Source organism: Paramormyrops kingsleyae, chromosome 24 (assembly GCF_048594095.1).
Source record: "Paramormyrops kingsleyae isolate MSU_618 chromosome 24, PKINGS_0.4, whole genome shotgun sequence".
NCBI classification, from domain to species: domain Eukaryota; kingdom Metazoa; phylum Chordata; class Actinopteri; order Osteoglossiformes; family Mormyridae; genus Paramormyrops; species Paramormyrops kingsleyae.
In genome coordinates, this window is record NC_132820.1 from 21,577,296 (window position 1) to 21,600,654 (window position 23,359).

Sequence of the window (23,359 nt, forward strand, 5' to 3'; positions counted from 1 at the left end):
TTAATTGAAGGGAAATTTAACTCTGCCCATTTACATTTTATTCTAGGTTGAACGAGATGGAGGCAAAGCTTCGTGTAATTATTGATGACCAAATCGAGAAGTTGGTTCTTCCATCAGGGATCCCACCAACATTGGAGGAGCTGCAGAGTGTTGTGAAGGATACTTTTGGGATTTCAAATGACTTCAGTCTTCAGTATTTTGACCCAGAATTTCAGGACTACTTCACTCTTCACAGAGCTGACCAGATAAAAGACAAAGACACTGTGAAGGTTGTTGGCATCACCCCGGTCATCCTAAGCTTGACTCCGGTTGATGACAGTTTTGGCAGCCCCTCTGGCCAACTGTCTGACTATGAGTCCTCATATGCTGAGTCAATTGTATCCAATGCAGACTCTGCTGCAACCACTTCTTCTCAGGACACCATTATTCTCAAAAGGCAGAAGACCACAGAACGTTGTGAGCCCTGGCCAAAACAGTTTCCCATTCCACAGTTTGCATATGAAACTGAGATGTACCTGGAAAGAGCCAATGAGGAGTATAAAAAGAATGGAAATCTTCTGCCCACCTCCAAAGTAAAGACTGATATTTTTGAGAAGTTGGCTGAAACTGTATTTACATTTACAGCCTATCCTTCAAGTGCACAGGTTAGTTATGTTGCTGAGGCACTTGTGACAAAATACCCTTGTCTCAAGGAACCTGGCTCTTTCTCAGGTTATTATGGTTGGCAACAAAGCATCAAATACAAGATGGCCAATTATCGTACAAAACTTAGAGGGTTTGGTGTTCCTGAGTTGACATGCAATGCCATGAAACACAAGAGTCCAGGTGACCAGAAGTCTGCAAATAAAGTGAAAAAGCCTCGGAAAGCAGAGGTAAATTACCTTCCGCCATATCCAGCAGGTGAAGATGAGGACAGTCAAGAAGAAGAGAGAATTCAGTTGCTTACTGAAGTCAAGAAAAGAGACAACAACAAAGTGATAAAAGAAAAAATGGCTAAAACATTTGCACATAGACGACATGAAATTGTCAACCTGTCCCCCAGCATTGAAGACATCAAAGCCAGATGGCCAGCTTTGTTTGAGGCATCTCATGTGAGTTCCAAATTCATTTTGGGTAGGCTTTTGGGTTTTTTTAATGTAATCTTTCAAGCTTCAAATAATTTGAGGCTTTATCGTGTTTTATTTGTCATTCAGCTGCAGGATGAGTTCTACAGGATCACCCTGGTACACCTTGAACCCAAATTCATGTCCATGCTGGATGAGTACACTCCCAAACTGTTGGCCCTTTTCCATTCCAAGGGGGGAGCCATGGGATTGAAGTTGCAGGCTATCATAGCCAAGGTATTTTCCACAGACATTTCAGCTTGTAATTTTATTTAAAGAATTATTTTGTCAAATTTCAAGAGTCATTTGCATGGTGCATAGCTCCACTAACTTGTTTGCATGTTTTTGTCAGTGCAAGAGGACGTCACTGATATAATTAACAACACAATTATGGGTTTCATGTTTTAATTGTATTTTAAATACATGTCTGTTCTTAGTAAAAAAAAAACCCAAAAAACCCCACAAGTACAGGTATTGCTGGGGTTTTGTTTTTTCCCAAGAAGGAAAAACCCTTTCTGACAATCATAAACTAAATTAAATAAAAAACTAAATGACTAAATTAAATTAATTTACTAAAACGACACATTTAAAGATTGAAGCATACAACTTGTTGAAGCATACAACTTGGAATTGTCTTTACCTATATAATGTTGACAATACCGTTTTGTTGACTGTCAGCACCCAGGCATGTGCATTAACATCAGCTACTTATCCCACATAATGTTCCATGTGATGATAATTTGATATTTAACAGTTTTTTTTAATACTGCCAATTCTCACAGTTTTGTCTTAATAAATGGTCACTTATCTGATGGTAATTTTTGGAATTCTTGCTCATTTTCAGTCACCAAGCAATCCTAGCAATAACATAACCAGAAATCTGGTTATTCAGTGCTTGATGGTGTACCTTGGGGAGTCCATTGATCAACTGATCAAAGAGTACAGTGTAAGTGTTGAAGTAGAAACATTATTCTGTTTTTGTTATTCATATGTGTTTGTGTATGTGTTTGTCAATTTTCAAATAATTTGAGATATTATCATGTTTTATTTGTCATTCAGCTACAGGATGTGTCCAGGAAATACAATTGTGTATATAATGTAGTTGCAGTTTGTCAGGACTAAAGACTGGCTAATATGACATGGTGAACAAGTCCTGTGGTTAAAGAATGCCTGCCTGTTGCTTAAAACATTGTGTTGTATGCCGAATGTTTCTTGCCCATAGACTACATGTTGCTATACTGTTCCTTTATAATATTCAAGTGTGCAATTACAGTCAGAAAAACCCATGTGTTTGTTGTTTCAGGATGCTGATGAGGACAGTGTGTCACAAGATCTTTCTGAACAGAGGATGAAAATCTACAAAATCAAGGCTGTTGGATCTGAGGAGGATGACATTGGCATTGTGCTGGAGGGTGTGAGAGTTATGCCTGAGAGAGATGGAGAATACCGCTTTTGTCAAAGTGACAGGTTGGGTCAAAGGTCACAAAGGTCAAATAAATCAAAAAGTGACAGGTCCGGGCTGCAAGCCAGGTGACGTCATGAGCTAGTGCGAGGTGGCAATTTTTTTTGGCTGTGAGCGAGTTGAGCGTTGGGATAGGGGTTTATTTGTATATAGTTTATTTATTTATTATAATTATTATAATTTAATTATTTATTATTTAATTATTTATTATTTAATTATTATTTATTTTTATTTGAGTAGAGTGAATTGTGTGCTTATGAGTGTGGTTTTTTGTGGGAATAGCCCCGTGCTACGAGGGTGCCGAGCAGGGGGACTGAGCAGGGGGGTTGGTGCGTTAAGGTCTCAAACACTGGGTCTGAGTGGGGTGGGTTACCTGATGGAGTGTGAGCGTACGCTGTACCGTGGTAAGGTCCCGGGCTTTGGAGAATCCGTGGAAAAGGGCTCGGAGAGAGCGATGCTGTGTCTGCTGCGGTACCGTGGTAAGGTCCCGTGGCTTTGGATAATCCGCAAAGGACTCGGAGAGAGCGATGCCGGAGAGCTGAGAGTTGTGCTGCGCGAGACTGAAAGAAACCCTGTGAGAATGAACAAGTTGGAGCTAAGAATGAGAGGAGGAGTTGGGTCTGACGCTATCCTCCTCCAATGAACGCTTAGCGGCAGTTTGAGTGTGTGTGTGTGTGTGTGTGTGTGTGCGTGAAAGCCGACACTCCCCTGCAGCAGTAGCAGTTTGGCCTTGTGTGGTAGAAAAACTTGTGTTTTTCCTCATGCAACCTATGTACATCCCGATAGGTCAAATCCCGGTCAAACTGTAATTTGGGTCACACATCAAGTTGGACATTTTGTATTCCAGTAAATCTTGTTTGAAATTGTGTCTTTTGCCCCCCCGAGGGCCACACATCAAGTTTGACATTTTGTATTTCAGTAAATCTTGTTTGAAGTTTTGTCTTTTCCCCCGACTCCCCCCATACCGTCTGTGTAGTTAAAACGTACATCGAAATAGACATCAGATAAAACTTGACAGGACGTATATTTCTCCTTAAAGAATCCTAATAAGTAACCAACCGCAGATATTTTTAGTATGCCGAGCAGGGATTCCCTCCTTTGGTAGACACAAGTACCCAGTATCATCAAGGCCTTGCCCTACTGGAAAGAGAAAACTACACGGGACCTGCATAGAGTAAGTATATTATTTCTTTTACGCGTGTTTTATGATAAACACCATACAATAAAATAACTTAAAATAATTATTTTATTTTTAGAGATTCAGCTATTTTGGGTTTGTTTTTTTTTTTCTCTACGGGAGACGCTGCGGATAGAAAACTCCATATAGTGAGTATATTATTTCTTTTATACGTATAATAAAAACGCTATTCATTAAAAATAACTTATTCTAAAACAAAATAACTTAAAATAATTATTTTATTTTTTAGAGATTCAGCTATTTTTTGTTTGTTTTTTTTCTCTACGGGAGACGGTGCGGATAGAAAACTCCATATAGTGAGTATATTATTTCTTTTATACGTATAATAAAAACGCTATTCATTAAAAATAACTTATTCTAATAATAGGTATTCTCTGTTTTTTCTATGTACAAGAGAGACGGGGCGGACCGGTCAAGAGAAAATCTACGCAAGACCTGAATCAGCAGTTATGGACGGAGCAACACCCCTTCCTATACCCGAAGCGTTATTAAATGAAACAGACAACAACAAAAACGCTAATAATGAAAATGATGCGGTTTACTTTGCTCAACACGACTCGCCACCCGCGGCGTCTGGTGACGCGACGGCCCAAGAGCCCTGTTTGCTACCATCCTTAGAGACATTATTAATAACCTTCCTGTGCTGATAGGGTCGGCACCGACCCATTTTTAAGTTTAACATGCATAAAAGCACCACATATATTTGTGCATACTCTTAAAACAAAAGGCTCCATATTGAACCTTTTAGCTTGGTACATATATGACACTCCTTGGACATTCTCAATTAAAAGACATGGCACCTTTTTGAAGGCAATGGTTATATTTCCTCTGGTTAGAACCCCTATAGTTCTATATAGCACACCCAAGAACCTTTTTTTCGAAATATATACTGCATCAAAGCTTTTTGACTTTGTCAGGAATCTCTATTTAAACTAAATAAATTAAAACAAAATCAAGGTAAGGCATCCCCACACATGTAAGGTAAGATAAGACCAGTTCAGTTTATTTATATAATTCTCTAGAGGTTTATTTTATCATTATTTTTTATTGAAAACGAGAGGAATGCTGTCAAAAAAAAAGGTCCAGAAAGCCACACCAAAAATATTAAAACCAATCTTTTCATGGATAAGGAAGCATAACAAGGTAACCAAGAAGTAAGAAACAAATTGGATGATAAATAATTGTTTTGAGGGTATCTTATGGCTGATGTAAGACACGTGCTGCTTGACACCGACCCGTCTAACATAAGAGACAGGAACAGAAAGCTAACATAGGCCGAAGGTTAAGCGTGTTAAATGAAAGGCAGCGGGATAATTCCCCATAATGCCGCACTATAACAAAATCAAACGCGACGTGAAAACGTTTAATAGACCTCAATAAAAATGTCAGGGACGTCTACGACAAACGCAGATTGTTGCCTAGTGGGGAAACTGCCTTTTGGATACCGAAATGTAAAACTAGCAGCATCGCAAAAGGGTGTTGTAAGTCTTTAAAAATATTTCATCGAATGAATTTGTTAATGTAACATGAAAGTTTTTTCAAAGTAAGATGTACAGATGTCTTAAAATGTAACATATAAAAGTTTTTTCAAAGTAAGATGTACAGATATTTTAAAATGTAATATGAAAGCTTTTCAAAGTAAGACGTACAGATGTTTTAAAATGTTCGGGTGTTTTATTTTCTAGACGCGTTGTACAAAAACGTTTTGTTACGTGTATGCAGCGCAAGCGTGTTTGTACAAAGTTATATGCATTCATTTTGCGAATCGGTTTTGAAATCTAATATATGAACGTGGCTTTTATTTTACAAAAACAAAGTTGCAAAAAATTTGTAGGCTCTTTATCAAAGCAGATTTTGTTAACATAACATGAAGTTTTTTTTATTTTCAAAGTTGCACAATGGTTTTAAAATGTAACATGTATACGTGTGTTTTATTTTTCAAACTTGTACAAAAATGTTTGAGTACATTTATCAAATGAGTTTTAAAATGTAACATGTACAGGTGTTTTATTATTCAAAATAAAAGTTGTACATACATTTTGTTATATGTATGCAGCACGGTCATGTTTTTAAAATGTGCTAATATTTGCGGGATGGTGGGAATAAAGTGTATTTAAAGGGGTACCTCTCGTGGAATCTACCAATCTTTAGCAGCTTTTGAAACCTGAGCCAGACGGGGACTGGGGTGTTTAACCGTGAGACTCGACACCGAGCTACGCATTAGATCCTTACTTCAGCAATGGTCCCCATGTACCCAGTGTAGGGTCAGGTCCATCGCAAGAGAATGTCTCCGCCGTGAAAGAACGATCCGCCAGCATTTTGTGTATCAACGAATCTGTAACCATTCTTTCCATTCATTATATGCTGAGTTTTCCAAAATTGTTTTTTAGCTGAAGCATCAAAAGCTGTAACTTCGAGTGCACCTGGTTTAATAGCATTTTATTTATAACAGTAGGAGCTTGTAAACTGCATTTAGCAGTCGCATTAAAACACATTAAAAACTTTAAAGAATAAAGCCTTAGTTATTTTTAATAAAGACGGCTTTCTAGTAAATGGTTTTCCTACAAGGTGACCCCGCGGCCTATACTTAAGACATCCGGGCGCCTGATTTGAGATGTTTACTGAGGACGGTATGTTAAGTTAACAGTGGTGACCGAGCTGCACCGTGTTTGACTCTTAATGAAACTTAGACCTAATTCAACAGAACCAGTCGTCATCCACTTTGCAGTGAGATTTCTGAGCGAAATGTGAACAGAGATTCATTTTCTTACTTTACTACTTACCGGATAACAAGGGAAATGGCAGCGGCAATAACCTACACAGTTATTTGTTCCTTCCATATGTATATATGTAGCACCGCAGAACGTTTTGCACTTTTTTTGCACTATTTGTTTATTGTTTGTTGTGTGTTCTACGTGCATGTTTGCACTGGAGGATCTGCTTTTTATTCTCATTGTACATGTGTATAGTGACAATAAAAAGGCATTTCATTCATTCATAATATGTCGGACACAATGGCTCTGAGCACGATGGAGTCCGCGGTGAGGCGCACGAGCTGCTAGCTGATGTAATTCTGCGAACGGTCCGGGCTCTGACATTCTTAAGGTGCGGCTATCTATCCCCGAGACACTTTAGCCAGGATCGTGTATATTTGCGCTTATTAATGCTGCAATGTCAGGGTTTTGCTGACTCTTATAGGAAGCTGGCTAGCAATAACATTTTTTAGCTGGTCTTTTTCATTTAGTACATACACGGTTTAGAAGAAAATCTAATCACCATTAAAAAAATAAATAAATAAACGTACAAAACTATTGAAATCCCCCAGAAGCATGTGCATATTTTTCTGGTTTGCATGTTGTGTGTGTGTGTGTGTGTGTGTGTGTGTGTGTGTGTGTGTAGTTACCTAAGCACAGTCGGCCTAGTGTTTGATAGGTGATGGAGAAGCGTATGGTCGTGGGGACAATAAACTACATGCGCCTATGCCAACATGTGTTTAAGTATAGCGACGAACATGGACGCTTTCTTTAACGTAAAACAGTTAAAGGCTCATTCGGTTTTGTTTACATTTTTATTTTTTTTTTCATTTCAAGTAGCCTCTAATCACCTTACATTAGTTCTGATTTACTGTAGTCACCAATCAGAGTATTTTAAAACAATGGCACTGAAATGTCACCACATGTTAAAGCTAACAAAGTAACATGATTATATCAGCGGAACAAACCAGTCGCCGGTACGTATAGACAGATCATGTGTTGCTCAACAATCGACAGCATTTTGAAATCTATTTGTATTTAGACAAATATATTGGGAATAAAGCGTTGTGTTTTAAAAGGCAGACATTGAGGTAGAATTTAAATTGGTCACAATTGTATTTTTTTCCGCAGCTAGAAGTGTCGGCTGAGGCTGATTTTAATTGGCATGTCAGTTTAGGATTCTTGCAGTAGAAGTTATGTAGTGAATTGCGGTACTCTGAAATGAAGTGATATGTGTATTAGAATCGTGAAGCGTCATCTTCCTTTGTTTTAGGTTCACCCCGGGCATTTTATGAATTGTAATGTAATGTCAGACAGTGTGTGATGAATTTCTGAAGGCCTGTTATAGGCCTATATGACAATTTCGTGGAAACGTCTCATGGAAAAATGTAGTTGCAGTTTGTCAGGACTAAAGACTGGCTAATATGACATGGTGAACAAGTCCTGTGGTTAAAGAATGCCTGCCTGTTGCTTAAAACATTGTGTTGTATGCCGAATGTTTCTTGCCCATAGACTACATGTTGCTATACTGTTCCTTTATAATATTCAAGTATTATTTTTTAAATCATTTAATGAAATAGGTAAATACCTCATCATTGATGACTATGGTCAACCTGAGTGACAAGTAACCCGTCCTGGACAGAGGTTTCTTCAAGGCCTGTGGTGGGAACCCCATGGTGTAGGATTAAGAGAAAGAATACAGGGAGTGGTACAAATGAGCAGTTGTCCTGCCCCCTTTTACTCATTTTGGATGCTTAAATTACTAAATTGTGATTTTAATGCTAATCTGTATGATTCTATGGTCTGAGCGAGTCTCCAGTACTACATGAATGGTAAACTTAAAAACTCTACTTCTCTTAGCTTAATGATATTTTCTTTTACTGTGTACGATTGGTAGAAATGAAAATCGTGATTTGTCTCTCAGCTTGTGTGTGTGTGTGTGTGTGCATGCGGTGTGTCAACAATGGCAATTAATCACTAAATTCTAAACAAACCCACATATAAAACCCCCTCCCCACCCTCCCCAGACACCTATAAAACACAGCATTCTTGCTCTCACCCCCCACTCATTTTGTGAAAAAGCATGTCTGTTGCCAAGACTACAGCTCGTGTCTTGAGTCGTACATACTATGACCCCAGCCACCCGGGGTCATACGGAGGGGCCTCCAGACTGCAGAGAGCCGTGCAGGAAGATACGGGGAAAAAAGTGGCTACTGATGACACCAGAGAGTGGCTGTCTATGCAAGACAGTTATACTTTACATAAGCCGGCTAAAAAGAATTTCCCCAGGAGCAGAGTGTTTAATACCGAGAGCCATGTATCAGCGGCAGGCCGGTTTATGCGACATGCAAGGGCTGGCGATGTACAACGACGGGTTAAAGTATCTCCTTACGGTGATTGATGTTTTTTCCTAAAAGGCATACTTGCGTGTGTTAAGAAACAAGACAAGGGTGGTTGTAACGGAGGCCTTTGATTTTATTTTATCCGAGGGGGCGTGTCCCTCAAGTTACACACGGATGCGGGTAATGAGTTTTCAGAATGAACTTTTCAGAAACTTCTAAAAAGTCATAAAATCACCCAATTCACCATTTAACCGAACGTTAAAAGAGAGGATGTCCAAGTCAAATTGTATTTTCTTACAGCTTGAAAACTACATCTTTTCATTGTGCCACACATACAATGTGTAGTGTACATTTGAATGTGTAGTGTACACAGGGGAAAAAGTAAATGAAAATGAAAATGTTAAATTATAGCATGTTAAATTAATGTGTGCAGTCCTGCTACTCTTGTAGTTAAGGGAGAGCGGTCGCTGATATTACTGTTTAATAGAATTATTTGGGGGCAAAATGTTTTTACTTTATTAAAAAGCGTTACATTTGAATGTGTACACTACACATTCAAATGTACACTACACATTGTATGTGTGGCACAATGAAAAGATGTAGTTTTCAAGCTGTAAGAAAATACAATTTGACTTGGACATCCTCTCTTTTAACGTTCGGTTAAATGGTGAATTGGGTGATTTTATGACTTTTTAGAAGTTTCTGAAAAGTTCATTCTGAAAACTCATTACCCGCATCCGTGTGTAACTTGAGGGACACGCCCCCTCGGATAAAATAAAATCAAAGGCCTCCGTTACAACCACCCTTGTCTTGTTTCTTAACACACGCAAGTATGCCTTTTAGGAAAAAACATCAATCACCGTAAGGAGATACTTTAACCCGTCGTTGTACATCGCCAGCCCTTGCATGTCGCATAAACCGGCCTGCCGCTGATACATGGCTCTCGGTATTAAACACTCTGCTCCTGGGGAAATTCTTTTTAGCCGGCTTATGTAAAGTATAACTGTCTTGCATAGACAGCCACTCTCTGGTGTCATCAGTAGCCACTTTTTTCCCCGTATCTTCCTGCACGGCTCTCTGCAGTCTGGAGGCCCCTCCGTATGACCCCGGGTGGCTGGGGTCATAGTATGTACGACTCAAGACACGAGCTGTAGTCTTGGCAACAGACATGCTTTTTCACAAAATGAGTGGGGGGTGAGAGCAAGAATGCTGTGTTTTATAGGTGTCTGGGGAGGGTGGGGAGGGGGTTTTATATGTGGGTTTGTTTAGAATTTAGTGATTAATTGCCATTGTTGACACACCGCATGCACACACACACACACACACAAGCTGAGAGACAAATCACGATTTTCATTTCTACCAATCGTACACAGTAAAAGAAAATATCATTAAGCTAAGAGAAGTAGAGTTTTTAAGTTTACCATTCATGTAGTACTGGAGACTCGCTCAGACCATAGAATCATACAGATTAGCATTAAAATCACAATTTAGTAATTTAAGCATCCAAAATGAGTAAAAGGGGGCAGGACAACTGCTCATTTGTACCACTCCCTGTATTCTTTCTCTTAATCCTACACCATGGGGTTCCCACCACAGGCCTTGAAGAAACCTCTGTCCAGGACGGGTTACTTGTCACTCAGGTTGACCATAGTCATCAATGATGAGGTATTTACCTATTTCATTAAATGATTTAAAAAATAATACTTGAATATTATAAAGGAACAGTATAGCAACATGTAGTCTATGGGCAAGAAACATTCGGCATACAACACAATGTTTTAAGCAACAGGCAGGCATTCTTTAACCACAGGACTTGTTCACCATGTCATATTAGCCAGTCTTTAGTCCTGACAAACTGCAACTACATTTTTCCATGAGACGTTTCCACGAAATTGTCATATAGGCCTATAACAGGCCTTCAGAAATTCATCACACACTGTCTGACATTACATTACAATTCATAAAATGCCCGGGGTGAACCTAAAACAAAGGAAGATGACGCTTCACGATTCTAATACACATATCACTTCATTTCAGAGTACCGCAATTCACTACATAACTTCTACTGCAAGAATCCTAAACTGACATGCCAATTAAAATCAGCCTCAGCCGACACTTCTAGCTGCGGAAAAAAATACAATTGTGACCAATTTAAATTCTACCTCAATGTCTGCCTTTTAAAACACAACGCTTTATTCCCAATATATTTGTCTAAATACAAATAGATTTCAAAATGCTGTCGATTGTTGAGCAACACATGATCTGTCTATACGTACCGGCGACTGGTTTGTTCCGCTGATATAATCATGTTACTTTGTTAGCTTTAACATGTGGTGACATTTCAGTGCCATTGTTTTAAAATACTCTGATTGGTGACTACAGTAAATCAGAACTAATGTAAGGTGATTAGAGGCTACTTGAAATGAAAAAAAAAATAAAAATGTAAACAAAACCGAATGAGCCTTTAACTGTTTTACGTTAAAGAAAGCGTCCATGTTCGTCGCTATACTTAAACACATGTTGGCATAGGCGCATGTAGTTTATTGTCCCCACGACCATACGCTTCTCCATCACCTATCAAACACTAGGCCGACTGTGCTTAGGTAACTACACACACACACACACACACACACACACACACACACAACATGCAAACCAGAAAAATATGCACATGCTTCTGGGGGATTTCAATAGTTTTGTACGTTTATTTATTTATTTTTTTAATGGTGATTAGATTTTCTTCTAAACCGTGTATGTACTAAATGAAAAAGACCAGCTAAAAAATGTTATTGCTAGCCAGCTTCCTATAAGAGTCAGCAAAACCCTGACATTGCAGCATTAATAAGCGCAAATATACACGATCCTGGCTAAAGTGTCTCGGGGATAGATAGCCGCACCTTAAGAATGTCAGAGCCCGGACCGTTCGCAGAATTACATCAGCTAGCAGCTCGTGCGCCTCACCGCGGACTCCATCGTGCTCAGAGCCATTGTGTCCGACATATTATGAATGAATGAAATGCCTTTTTATTGTCACTATACACATGTACAATGAGAATAAAAAGCAGATCCTCCAGTGCAAACATGCACGTAGAACACACAACAAACAATAAACAAATAGTGCAAAAAAAGTGCAAAACGTTCTGCGGTGCTACATATATACATATGGAAGGAACAAATAACTGTGTAGGTTATTGCCGCTGCCATTTCCCTTGTTATCCGGTAAGTAGTAAAGTAAGAAAATGAATCTCTGTTCACATTTCGCTCAGAAATCTCACTGCAAAGTGGATGACGACTGGTTCTGTTGAATTAGGTCTAAGTTTCATTAAGAGTCAAACACGGTGCAGCTCGGTCACCACTGTTAACTTAACATACCGTCCTCAGTAAACATCTCAAATCAGGCGCCCGGATGTCTTAAGTATAGGCCGCGGGGTCACCTTGTAGGAAAACCATTTACTAGAAAGCCGTCTTTATTAAAAATAACTAAGGCTTTATTCTTTAAAGTTTTTAATGTGTTTTAATGCGACTGCTAAATGCAGTTTACAAGCTCCTACTGTTATAAATAAAATGCTATTAAACCAGGTGCACTCGAAGTTACAGCTTTTGATGCTTCAGCTAAAAAACAATTTTGGAAAACTCAGCATATAATGAATGGAAAGAATGGTTACAGATTCGTTGATACACAAAATGCTGGCGGATCGTTCTTTCACGGCGGAGACATTCTCTTGCGATGGACCTGACCCTACACTGGGTACATGGGGACCATTGCTGAAGTAAGGATCTAATGCGTAGCTCGGTGTCGAGTCTCACGGTTAAACACCCCAGTCCCCGTCTGGCTCAGGTTTCAAAAGCTGCTAAAGATTGGTAGATTCCACGAGAGGTACCCCTTTAAATACACTTTATTCCCACCATCCCGCAAATATTAGCACATTTTAAAAACATGACCGTGCTGCATACATATAACAAAATGTATGTACAACTTTTATTTTGAATAATAAAACACCTGTACATGTTACATTTTAAAACTCATTTGATAAATGTACTCAAACATTTTTGTACAAGTTTGAAAAATAAAACACACGTATACATGTTACATTTTAAAACCATTGTGCAACTTTGAAAATAAAAAAAACTTCATGTTATGTTAACAAAATCTGCTTTGATAAAGAGCCTACAAATTTTTTGCAACTTTGTTTTTGTAAAATAAAAGCCACGTTCATATATTAGATTTCAAAACCGATTCGCAAAATGAATGCATATAACTTTGTACAAACACGCTTGCGCTGCATACACGTAACAAAACGTTTTTGTACAACGCGTCTAGAAAATAAAACACCCGAACATTTTAAAACATCTGTACGTCTTACTTTGAAAAGCTTTCATATTACATTTTAAAATATCTGTACATCTTACTTTGAAAAAACTTTTATATGTTACATTTTAAGACATCTGTACATCTTACTTTGAAAAAACTTTCATGTTACATTAACAAATTCATTCGATGAAATATTTTTAAAGACTTACAACACCCTTTTGCGATGCTGCTAGTTTTACATTTCGGTATCCAAAAGGCAGTTTCCCCACTAGGCAACAATCTGCGTTTGTCGTAGACGTCCCTGACATTTTTATTGAGGTCTATTAAACGTTTTCACGTCGCGTTTGATTTTGTTATAGTGCGGCATTATGGGGAATTATCCCGCTGCCTTTCATTTAACACGCTTAACCTTCGGCCTATGTTAGCTTTCTGTTCCTGTCTCTTATGTTAGACGGGTCGGTGTCAAGCAGCACGTGTCTTACATCAGCCATAAGATACCCTCAAAACAATTATTTATCATCCAATTTGTTTCTTACTTCTTGGTTACCTTGTTATGCTTCCTTATCCATGAAAAGATTGGTTTTAATATTTTTGGTGTGGCTTTCTGGACCTTTTTTTTTGACAGCATTCCTCTCGTTTTCAATAAAAAATAATGATAAAATAAACCTCTAGAGAATTATATAAATAAACTGAACTGGTCTTATCTTACCTTACATGTGTGGGGATGCCTTACCTTGATTTTGTTTTAATTTATTTAGTTTAAATAGAGATTCCTGACAAAGTCAAAAAGCTTTGATGCAGTATATATTTCGAAAAAAAGGTTCTTGGGTGTGCTATATAGAACTATAGGGGTTCTAACCAGAGGAAATATAACCATTGCCTTCAAAAAGGTGCCATGTCTTTTAATTGAGAATGTCCAAGGAGTGTCATATATGTACCAAGCTAAAAGGTTCAATATGGAGCCTTTTGTTTTAAGAGTATGCACAAATATATGTGGTGCTTTTATGCATGTTAAACTTAAAAATGGGTCGGTGCCGACCCTATCAGCACAGGAAGGTTATTAATAATGTCTCTAAGGATGGTAGCAAACAGGGCTCTTGGGCCGTCGCGTCACCAGACGCCGCGGGTGGCGAGTCGTGTTGAGCAAAGTAAACCGCATCATTTTCATTATTAGCGTTTTTGTTGTTGTCTGTTTCATTTAATAACGCTTCGGGTATAGGAAGGGGTGTTGCTCCGTCCATAACTGCTGATTCAGGTCTTGCGTAGATTTTCTCTTGACCGGTCCGCCCCGTCTCTCTTGTACATAGAAAAAACAGAGAATACCTATTATTAGAATAAGTTATTTTTAATGAATAGCGTTTTTATTATACGTATAAAAGAAATAATATACTCACTATATGGAGTTTTCTATCCGCACCGTCTCCCGTAGAGAAAAAAAACAAACAAAAAATAGCTGAATCTCTAAAAATAAAATAATTATTTTAAGTTATTTTGTTTTAGAATAAGTTATTTTTAATGAATAGCGTTTTTATTATACGTATAAAAGAAATAATATACTCACTATATGGAGTTTTCTATCCGCAGCGTCTCCCGTAGAGAAAAAAAAAAACAAACCCAAAATAGCTGAATCTCTAAAAATAAAATAATTATTTTAAGTTATTTTATTGTATGGTGTTTATCATAAAACACGCGTAAAAGAAATAATATACTTACTCTATGCAGGTCCCGTGTAGTTTTCTCTTTCCAGTAGGGCAAGGCCTTGATGATACTGGGTACTTGTGTCTACCAAAGGAGGGAATCCCTGCTCGGCATACTAAAAATATCTGCGGTTGGTTACTTATTAGGATTCTTTAAGGAGAAATATACGTCCTGTCAAGTTTTATCTGATGTCTATTTCGATGTACGTTTTAACTACACAGACGGTATGGGGGGAGTCGGGGGAAAAGACAAAACTTCAAACAAGATTTACTGAAATACAAAATGTCAAACTTGATGTGTGGCCCTCGGGGGGGGCAAAAGACACAATTTCAAACAAGATTTACTGGAATACAAAATGTCCAACTTGATGTGTGACCCAAATTACAGTTTGACCGGGATTTGACCTATCGGGATGTACATAGGTTGCATGAGGAAAAACACAAGTTTTTCTACCACACAAGGCCAAACTGCTACTGCTGCAGGGGAGTGTCGGCTTTCACGCACACACACACACACACACACACACACTCAAACTGCCGCTAAGCGTTCATTGGAGGAGGATAGCGTCAGACCCAACTCCTCCTCTCATTCTTAGCTCCAACTTGTTCATTCTCACAGGGTTTCTTTCAGTCTCGCGCAGCACAACTCTCAGCTCTCCGGCATCGCTCTCTCCGAGTCCTTTGCGGATTATCCAAAGCCACGGGACCTTACCACGGTACCGCAGCAGACACAGCATCGCTCTCTCCGAGCCCTTTTCCACGGATTCTCCAAAGCCCGGGACCTTACCACGGTACAGCGTACGCTCACACTCCATCAGGTAACCCACCCCACTCAGACCCAGTGTTTGAGACCTTAACGCACCAACCCCCCTGCTCAGTCCCCCTGCTCGGCACCCTCGTAGCACGGGGCTATTCCCACAAAAAACCACACTCATAAGCACACAATTCACTCTACTCAAATAAAAATAAATAATAATTAAATAATAAATAATTAAATAATAAATAATTAAATTATAATAATTATAATAAATAAATAAACTATATACAAATAAACCCCTATCCCAACGCTCAACTCGCTCACAGCCAAAAAAAATTGCCACCTCGCACTAGCTCATGACGTCACCTGGCTTGCAGCCCGGACCTGTCACTTTTTGATTTATTTGACCTTTGTGACCTTTGACCCAACCTGTCACTTTGACAAAAGCGGTATTCTCCATCTCTCTCAGGCATAACTCTCACACCCTCCAGCACAATGCCAATGTCATCCTCCTCAGATCCAACAGCCTTGATTTTGTAGATTTTCATCCTCTGTTCAGAAAGATCTTGTGACACACTGTCCTCATCAGCATCCTGAAACAACAAACACATGGGTTTTTCTGACTGTAATTGCACACTTGAATATTATAAAGGAACAGTATAGCAACATGTAGTCTATGGGCAAGAAACATTCGGCATACAACACAATGTTTTAAGCAACAGGCAGGCATTCTTTAACCACAGGACTTGTTCACCATGTCATATTAGCCAGTCTTTAGTCCTGACAAACTGCAACTACATTATATACACAATTGTATTTCCTGGACACATCCTGTAGCTGAATGACAAATAAAACATGATAATATCTCAAATTATTTGAAAATTGACAAACACATACACAAACACATATGAATAACAAAAACAGAATAATGTTTCTACTTCAACACTTACACTGTACTCTTTGATCAGTTGATCAATGGACTCCCCAAGGTACACCATCAAGCACTGAATAACCAGATTTCTGGTTATGTTATTGCTAGGATTGCTTGGTGACTGAAAATGAGCAAGAATTCCAAAAATTACCATCAGATAAGTGACCATTTATTAAGACAAAACTGTGAGAATTGGCAGTATTAAAAAAAACTGTTAAATATCAAATTATCATCACATGGAACATTATGTGGGATAAGTAGCTGATGTTAATGCACATGCCTGGGTGCTGACAGTCAACAAAACGGTATTGTCAACATTATATAGGTAAAGACAATTCCAAGTTGTATGCTTCAACAAGTTGTATGCTTCAATCTTTAAATGTGTCGTTTTAGTAAATTAATTTAATTTAGTCATTTAGTTTTTTATTTAATTTAGTTTATGATTGTCAGAAAGGGTTTTTCCTTCTTGGGAAAAAACAAAACCCCAGCAATACCTGTACTTGTGGGGTTTTTTGGGTTTTTTTTTTACTAAGAACAGACATGTATTTAAAATACAATTAAAACATGAAACCCATAATTGTGTTGTTAATTATATCAGTGACGTCCTCTTGCACTGACAAAAACATGCAAACAAGTTAGTGGAGCTATGCACCATGCAAATGACTCTTGAAATTTGACAAAATAATTCTTTAAATAAAATTACAAGCTGAAATGTCTGTGGAAAATACCTTGGCTATGATAGCCTGCAACTTCAATCCCATGGCTCCCCCCTTGGAATGGAAAAGGGCCAACAGTTTGGGAGTGTACTCATCCAGCATGGACATGAATTTGGGTTCAAGGTGTACCAGGGTGATCCTGTAGAACTCATCCTGCAGCTGAATGACAAATAAAACACGATAAAGCCTCAAATTATTTGAAGCTTGAAAGATTACATTAAAAAAACCCAAAAGCCTACCCAAAATGAATTTGGAACTCACATGAGATGCCTCAAACAAAGCTGGCCATCTGGCTTTGATGTCTTCAATGCTGGGGGACAGGTTGACAATTTCATGTCGTCTATGTGCAAATGTTTTAGCCATTTTTTCTTTTATCACTTTGTTGTTGTCTCTTTTCTTGACTTCAGTAAGCAACTGAATTCTCTCTTCTTCTTGACTGTCCTCATCTTCACCTGCTGGATATGGCGGAAGGTAATTTACCTCTGCTTTCCGAGGCTTTTTCACTTTATTTGCAGACTTCTGGTCACCTGGACTCTTGTGTTTCATGGCATTGCATGTCAACTCAGGAACACCAAACCCTCTAAGTTTTGTACGATAATTGGCCATCTTGTATTTGATGCTTTGTTGCCAACCATAATAACCTGAGAAAGAGCCAGGTTCCTTGAGACAAGGGTATTTTGTCACAAGTGCCTCAGCAACATAACTAACCTGTGCACTTGAAGGATAGGCTGTAAATGTAAATACAGTTTCAGCCAACTTCTCAAAAATATCAGTCTTTACTTTGGAGGTGGGCAGAAGATTTCCATTCTTTTTATACTCCTCATTGGCTCTTTCCAGGTACATCTCAGTTTCATATGCAAACTGTGGAATGGGAAACTGTTTTGGCCAGGGCTCACAACGTTCTGTGGTCTTCTGCCTTTTGAGAATAATGGTGTCCTGAGAAGAAGTGGTTGCAGCAGAGTCTGCATTGGATACAATTGACTCAGCATATGAGGACTCATAGTCAGACAGTTGGCCAGAGGGGCTGCCAAAACTGTCATCAACCGGAGTCAAGCTTAGGATGACCGGGGTGATGCCAACAACCTTCACAGTGTCTTTGTCTTTTATCTGGTCAGCTCTGTGAAGAGTGAAGTAGTCCTGAAATTCTGGGTCAAAATACTGAAGACTGAAGTCATTTGAAATCCCAAAAGTATCCTTCACAACACTCTGCAGCTCCTCCAATGTTGGTGGGATCCCTGATGGAAGAACCAACTTCTCGATTTGGTCATCAATAATTACACGAAGCTTTGCCTCCATCTCGTTCAACCTAGAATAAAATGTAAATGGGCAGAGTTAAATTTCCCTTCAATTAAATAAAATTAGTTATTACTTTTCATTTATACAATAGTAGAGATATAAAACTATAAAACAAAAAGCACACTTCAACACACCAAATGTTGCAAAAAACAAATACTTGGGAGATGTACATGTTATCAAGTTTTTGTTGTTGTCGTTTTGGTTTTTTTTTTACCTATTATTCACAGCAGATGTAACGTTTCAGGGTTACCAAGCGTTTTCTTCCCACATTGTAAGAAGCCAAGGGCCACATGTCACCAAGTTTCTGCTGCTCCAAAAGACTGATCTTGCCAGTGTCCTCCAGTTGAAAAGATCTCAGATGCTCTACATACCATGCAGCAAGTAACTTCACAATGAAATATACACAATTGTCCAAAACGACTATCTGTATTATCTCAGCAAAGTCTGGTAGTCCACATGTTGAACCATTAGACAGGATCATCCCAGCAGTGTATCTTGTTCCACTGCAGGTGACAGTGGTGGCAAGCTGCACACAAGTCAGAGATGGTGATCTTGCTCTTAAATCTGCCTGTATGTCTGGATGCAGCACATCTACAGGCATTCTGGATATTTTTGTGACAAGCAGGGCAGGTTTCACCTCTTTTGATTGCATGTGGTATGTCATCATCATTTGATGCCTTGTAGAAAGGGTCAGCAACACATTTTTGAAATTGTTAGTGTGTCTCACAACTTGCTTGAAAAATCTGTGTTTTGCCTCAAAGCGCATTGTCCATACTCCAACCAATGGCCCATATTTTTCTATTAAAGCAGGGTAGTGCTCCAAAAAATGGTGTTTTGGTGTGAGCCTTTGATCAGGAAAAACTTCCAAATATCTGATACGATGTTCAGATATTTTAAATTCAAGGTAGGCAATACTTTGTGTTGTGTGAACAGGGGCAACCACTAACTCAACAATGTCCTTCAAAGTCAGAAGAAGTTGCCAAACAGGATCATCTTCAGGTACACGTAAACCAACAAGGAGAGGTAACAAACGTATTAGGGCCCAGTTTTCATGAGCATTTCCTCCTATAGTTTTGCGACCAGCAAAATTTGAAGGGATTGCTTGTGGACTGTTCAATTTGTCTGAGCCCTTATATGGAAAACGTGTGATTATATTATTCAGTTCAGTCAAACTGAAGTAGTGCTTCTTCAAAAACACTTGAAAACACAATGCTAACTCTCTTGGCACTATTCCCTCAAAAAGGTCATGAAGGACATCTGGTGGGTATCCAGACACAAAGTGAAAATTATTAAGTTGATCAGTTAATGGACATGACCGCTTTAAGCCAAAATGAGGCACTAAATTTGGATTTTCTTTGACAGCTTGCACGTGTAAAACATAGTCATCCTTTTTTCGAAGTGGGAAGACCCCAGACCGTACTTCATATGTCTGGTACTCTGAAGAATGTCCAAGGCAGAATCTACAAACATATGGCCCGTTAAAACTTTCAACAAGTCCACTAATTGCATGAGCACCAAGGTTATCGGCTACAACACAGTGTAGGGCGCCTTTAATATTTCTCCCTAAACATGAAATAAAAACCCCCTCCTGTTCAAGAGTGACAAGATCTTTCAAAAGTGGATCCAATACTACTTTGTATTCAAACTGTTTCACATCAACAGATTTGCAAAGTAAAGCTAGTTGTATTGATGTTAAGGCAGACTGTAATCTCAATGGCAAATTGGCCAAAACCCAATAAACTGCAGTTATTTTATGTTTTTTTCGAGAGGTTCCTAATGGGTTACACACCTCAAAATCATCAACATAAATTATTATTGAGAGTCTTGTTTCTTCTACAGCATAGAAGTCATTGTCCTTAAAACACCTACCATCAAAAATGGACTTAAAATGCCCAGTGCTACTTGAGCACCTCGAAAAGGCTTCCACTGCAATATCTTTGTTCTTCAGTACTTCTTGCAAAGTCTTTAGAACTGGTACATATTGAAAGCTCTTTTTTTGTTCAGCATCAAGAATATATTCAATAGGATCCACAAACTGGAAATGCTCCTTAAAATACTTATTTCTCTTAAAAGCTGAACCAAGTGGCCCGCCTGCTCCAAGAGCTCTGCTAATGGGATGAGAGCGGCACAACTGTTCAGCCAAGTCCTTTATGATAGTGTGGTCAACTGTGCATTTGTTAGATTTCAGTGCTGAATCAATTATATTTTTAACTGCCTCTACAGATGCTGAAGAAGAAATATAGAACAGATCTTCAACCAAAGCATCAATGCACCTCACTGAAACATTATAAGTGCTTTCTAACTTGAGTAGAAGTAAGCCCAGTCCTTGAAGAACAGTACAAGATGCACTTTCTGGATCAACATCACTAGAGCATTCATCACTGTTGAGTTCAGGGACATCAGAATGGTCAGTGTTCTGACTAGGATGACTTTCCAAGACTTCTTTCTTAAAATCAGTTAAGGAGCAACATGTATGTCTCCTGCCTTTGTGCTTTAGAAATGTATTGTATATATTTGTGCGAAAGTCACATCCATTAAAAACGCAAAATACAGTTTCGTGTCTCTTCAAGTGATTTCCTATATGTTGAAAATAGTCCTTCTGAGTAGAGCAAAAAGCAGTGCAAGCCAAACACTTAAATGCAGTGATCACTCCAGGCCTTGGACTCTCTTCAGCAGCATGGTATCTGGACAAATGTGTGCGAAGGGCTCCTTGTGTTTTAAATGTGCAAGGACAACTGCCATACAGACATGGCTGGTGCTGTCCACGACCAAATGTTGCGTGTTGTAATCTGTAATGACGTAGTAGATTCCCCTTTGTAGTAGAAAAAGATTTGCATATCTTACACTGCCATCCCATTTGCCAGGTCCTAAAGTGATGGAAAAATATATATGTAAGAATCTAAATAGTTTTTCATGACAAATGTAAGAGCATGGGTATCTATACACATTTGATGTTGAGATTATAGAGAAGAAGAAAAAAAATCCTACAAATAATAAGCAATTATTTTCTATTTATTATTTTTACAAAAACAAATACGTTAGATTAAGTGGGGTCAACTTGATAATTTTCTGCTGCTTCAATTTCAAAACCATTAGTTTAATTTAATACAACATGGTATCACAACTTACTTTATAATGCACAGTCTACATACCGATCAGGTGAATTTAAGTTGAGGGATCTTCCATTACCTGAAAGGAAAGCAACATTATCATTAATAGCAGTCTCCAAAATAAAAAACTTACACAAACACACGCAGATTGTTAAAGACATGTCTAAATTAATGCAAAAATTTTTAAAGGTGAGGTTCCTATATAACACAAGGAAACTCTTTATTAGATTAAAAAGGGGATAATTCTTCCCCCTTTTTTCAAAATTGCAAATGTGAGCACTTGATATGCAGTCATTCCAATAGATTAACACATTTCAAAACATATAAGGATGTTTACTGTTATTTTCTAATAATGATTCTACAAATTTTCATGTGAGATATTTACTCTTAACAGTAAATATAAACTCACTGACACTGACTTAACGCCTCTAAACAAACACAAAACGTTAGAACACTTATGCAAATATGCGATGTCTTGACAAATCAAGCAAATATTTGAAGTTTACACAGCTACATTCTCGCATGGAAATATCTTAAAAGTTTATTTTGTGACCCAGAAAGAGTAATATTTCAAACTCCGCCACTCTGCGTTCCTTCGCCACTGCCTCGTTTGAGGGTAGGGCTGATTGGCTGGTTTTGTGGCACAAATATAACAGTGTTCAGAAAGAGTTGAGCGCGCACGGGCAGAAATGTTGAGAGCGTATAAGCAACACATTGCGAGCAAGCGCAAATGCAAAAACTGAGCGAGAGGAGCTGCTATTGTGTGTGTGTGTGTATGGATAATAGCAAACGGTGAAATACATTTTTTGCACGCAGCAATGAATTTTGTTCACTCAAATTTAGCTTTTCTTCACTCAAAATAAATTTCTCCTCAAAATGCAACACTTGCACCTGAAATTCTTTTTTACGTGCGCTCAGAATAGTGGCACAAAAATAACGCCACAGTCACGGGGCTCCGACAGCATGACGCGAAAAAACAGTTATGTCGCTGGACTGAGTCACTTTAGCTTCATTAACCACAACTGAAAACCACCGCATCGAGACAAAAGCTTCGAAAAACTGACTGTGGCTGACAAAATCCGGCACAAATGATTTAAACTAAATCACTCACCACTGAGCGCAAAACTTTTTCATGAACTTTTAAAAGTGGATGAAAGACGTTAAAACTCATCGGAATATATCGTTGATATTTTTTAATACGGTAAAACATGTGGTTAGTTAAAGCTGTTCAGTAACACAGTCGTGAAGTCTTGGAAAGTGACCTTGTGCTAGCAGTCCACTAACTGCCATTTGTGTAAAAAAACGATACTATCATTACAGTGATCATTATTAATCTAATTTTGACGTATCATACTGTTTAAAACCTTTACTCAAAACCGATATACGTTATTGTTTAAACCGTGTCTTATATTCGAACAAATTAAGAAATCTTACCTCTTACAAAATGGAGATCGTCCACTCATGAAGCGTGTGTGTCCTGCACGTGGCACAAAGGATTATGGGCGGAAGTGTACAATGATTAAAATGAAAATGCTTTCATCAGTTAAATCTATTAGATTTCTTAAATTTTCTTGGTACTCATACATTTTTTGTTAAATCTACTCAACAAACCATTGCTTAATTTATCCCAAACGAAAGTGTGTAAATTTAAATAACTGAACATCTCAAAATTGTTGAATTTT

At 38.3% G+C, this 23,359-nt stretch overlaps 2 protein-coding genes across 20 annotated transcripts; one reads left to right on the forward strand and one right to left on the reverse strand.

Moving 5' to 3' along the window:
* The first annotated feature begins 20 nt into the window (after positions 1-20).
* LOC140582348 (uncharacterized) lies at positions 21-5,810 on the forward strand. Of its 7 annotated transcripts, none has more exons than XM_072706719.1 (7): positions 21-1,091; positions 1,194-1,340; positions 1,948-2,049; positions 2,407-3,739; positions 3,822-3,891; positions 3,993-4,059; positions 4,131-5,810. In XM_072706719.1, the coding sequence occupies exons 1-4, from the start codon at positions 57-59 to the stop codon at positions 2,635-2,637; spliced, it is 1,515 nt and encodes a 504-aa protein (XP_072562820.1). In that variant the 5' UTR covers positions 21-56; the 3' UTR covers positions 2,638-3,739; positions 3,822-3,891; positions 3,993-4,059; positions 4,131-5,810. The 7 variants fall into 7 exon arrangements, with proteins under 7 accessions (XP_072562820.1, XP_072562817.1, XP_072562823.1 ...); XM_072706716.1 differs by having other exon boundaries at positions 4,158-5,810; XM_072706722.1 differs by having other exon boundaries at positions 4,034-4,059.
* Positions 5,811-12,813: 7,003 nt separating this feature from the next.
* LOC140582217 (uncharacterized) lies at positions 12,814-23,160 on the reverse strand. Of its 13 annotated transcripts, none has more exons than XM_072706385.1 (10): positions 23,112-23,160; positions 21,720-21,756; positions 21,412-21,434; positions 17,533-18,577; positions 17,284-17,430; positions 16,575-16,676; positions 14,884-16,217; positions 14,732-14,757; positions 14,565-14,590; positions 12,814-14,466 (listed from the first exon to the last, which is right to left on the reverse strand). In XM_072706385.1, exons 3-7 carry the CDS (start codon positions 21,417-21,419, stop codon positions 15,987-15,989), a joined length of 1,533 nt encoding a protein of 510 aa, XP_072562486.1. In that variant the 5' UTR covers positions 21,420-21,434; positions 21,720-21,756; positions 23,112-23,160; the 3' UTR covers positions 12,814-14,466; positions 14,565-14,590; positions 14,732-14,757; positions 14,884-15,986. The 13 variants fall into 13 exon arrangements, with proteins under 13 accessions (XP_072562486.1, XP_072562484.1, XP_072562485.1 ...); XM_072706383.1 differs by having other exon boundaries at positions 14,565-14,631; XM_072706384.1 differs by having other exon boundaries at positions 14,732-14,801.
* Between the last annotated feature and the right edge of the window lie 199 nt (positions 23,161-23,359).

Excerpts from the sequence above, each read along its gene's own strand:
- LOC140582348 (XM_072706719.1), top strand. The coding sequence starts at position 57 with ATGGAGGCAAAGCTTCGTGTAATTATTGATGACCAAATCGAGAAGTTG. Across the intron at positions 1,341-1,947 it reads TGCAGGCTATCATAGCCAAG|TCACCAAGCAATCCTAGCAA; the intron begins GTATTTTCCACA and ends GCTCATTTTCAG. Across the intron at positions 2,050-2,406 it reads AACTGATCAAAGAGTACAGT|GATGCTGATGAGGACAGTGT; the intron begins GTAAGTGTTGAA and ends TTGTTGTTTCAG.
- LOC140582217 (XM_072706386.1), bottom strand. Across the intron at positions 16,677-17,283 it reads TGCAGGCTATCATAGCCAAG|TCACCAAGCAATCCTAGCAA; the intron begins GTATTTTCCACA and ends GCTCATTTTCAG. Across the intron at positions 16,218-16,574 it reads AACTGATCAAAGAGTACAGT|GATGCTGATGAGGACAGTGT; the intron begins GTAAGTGTTGAA and ends TTGTTGTTTCAG.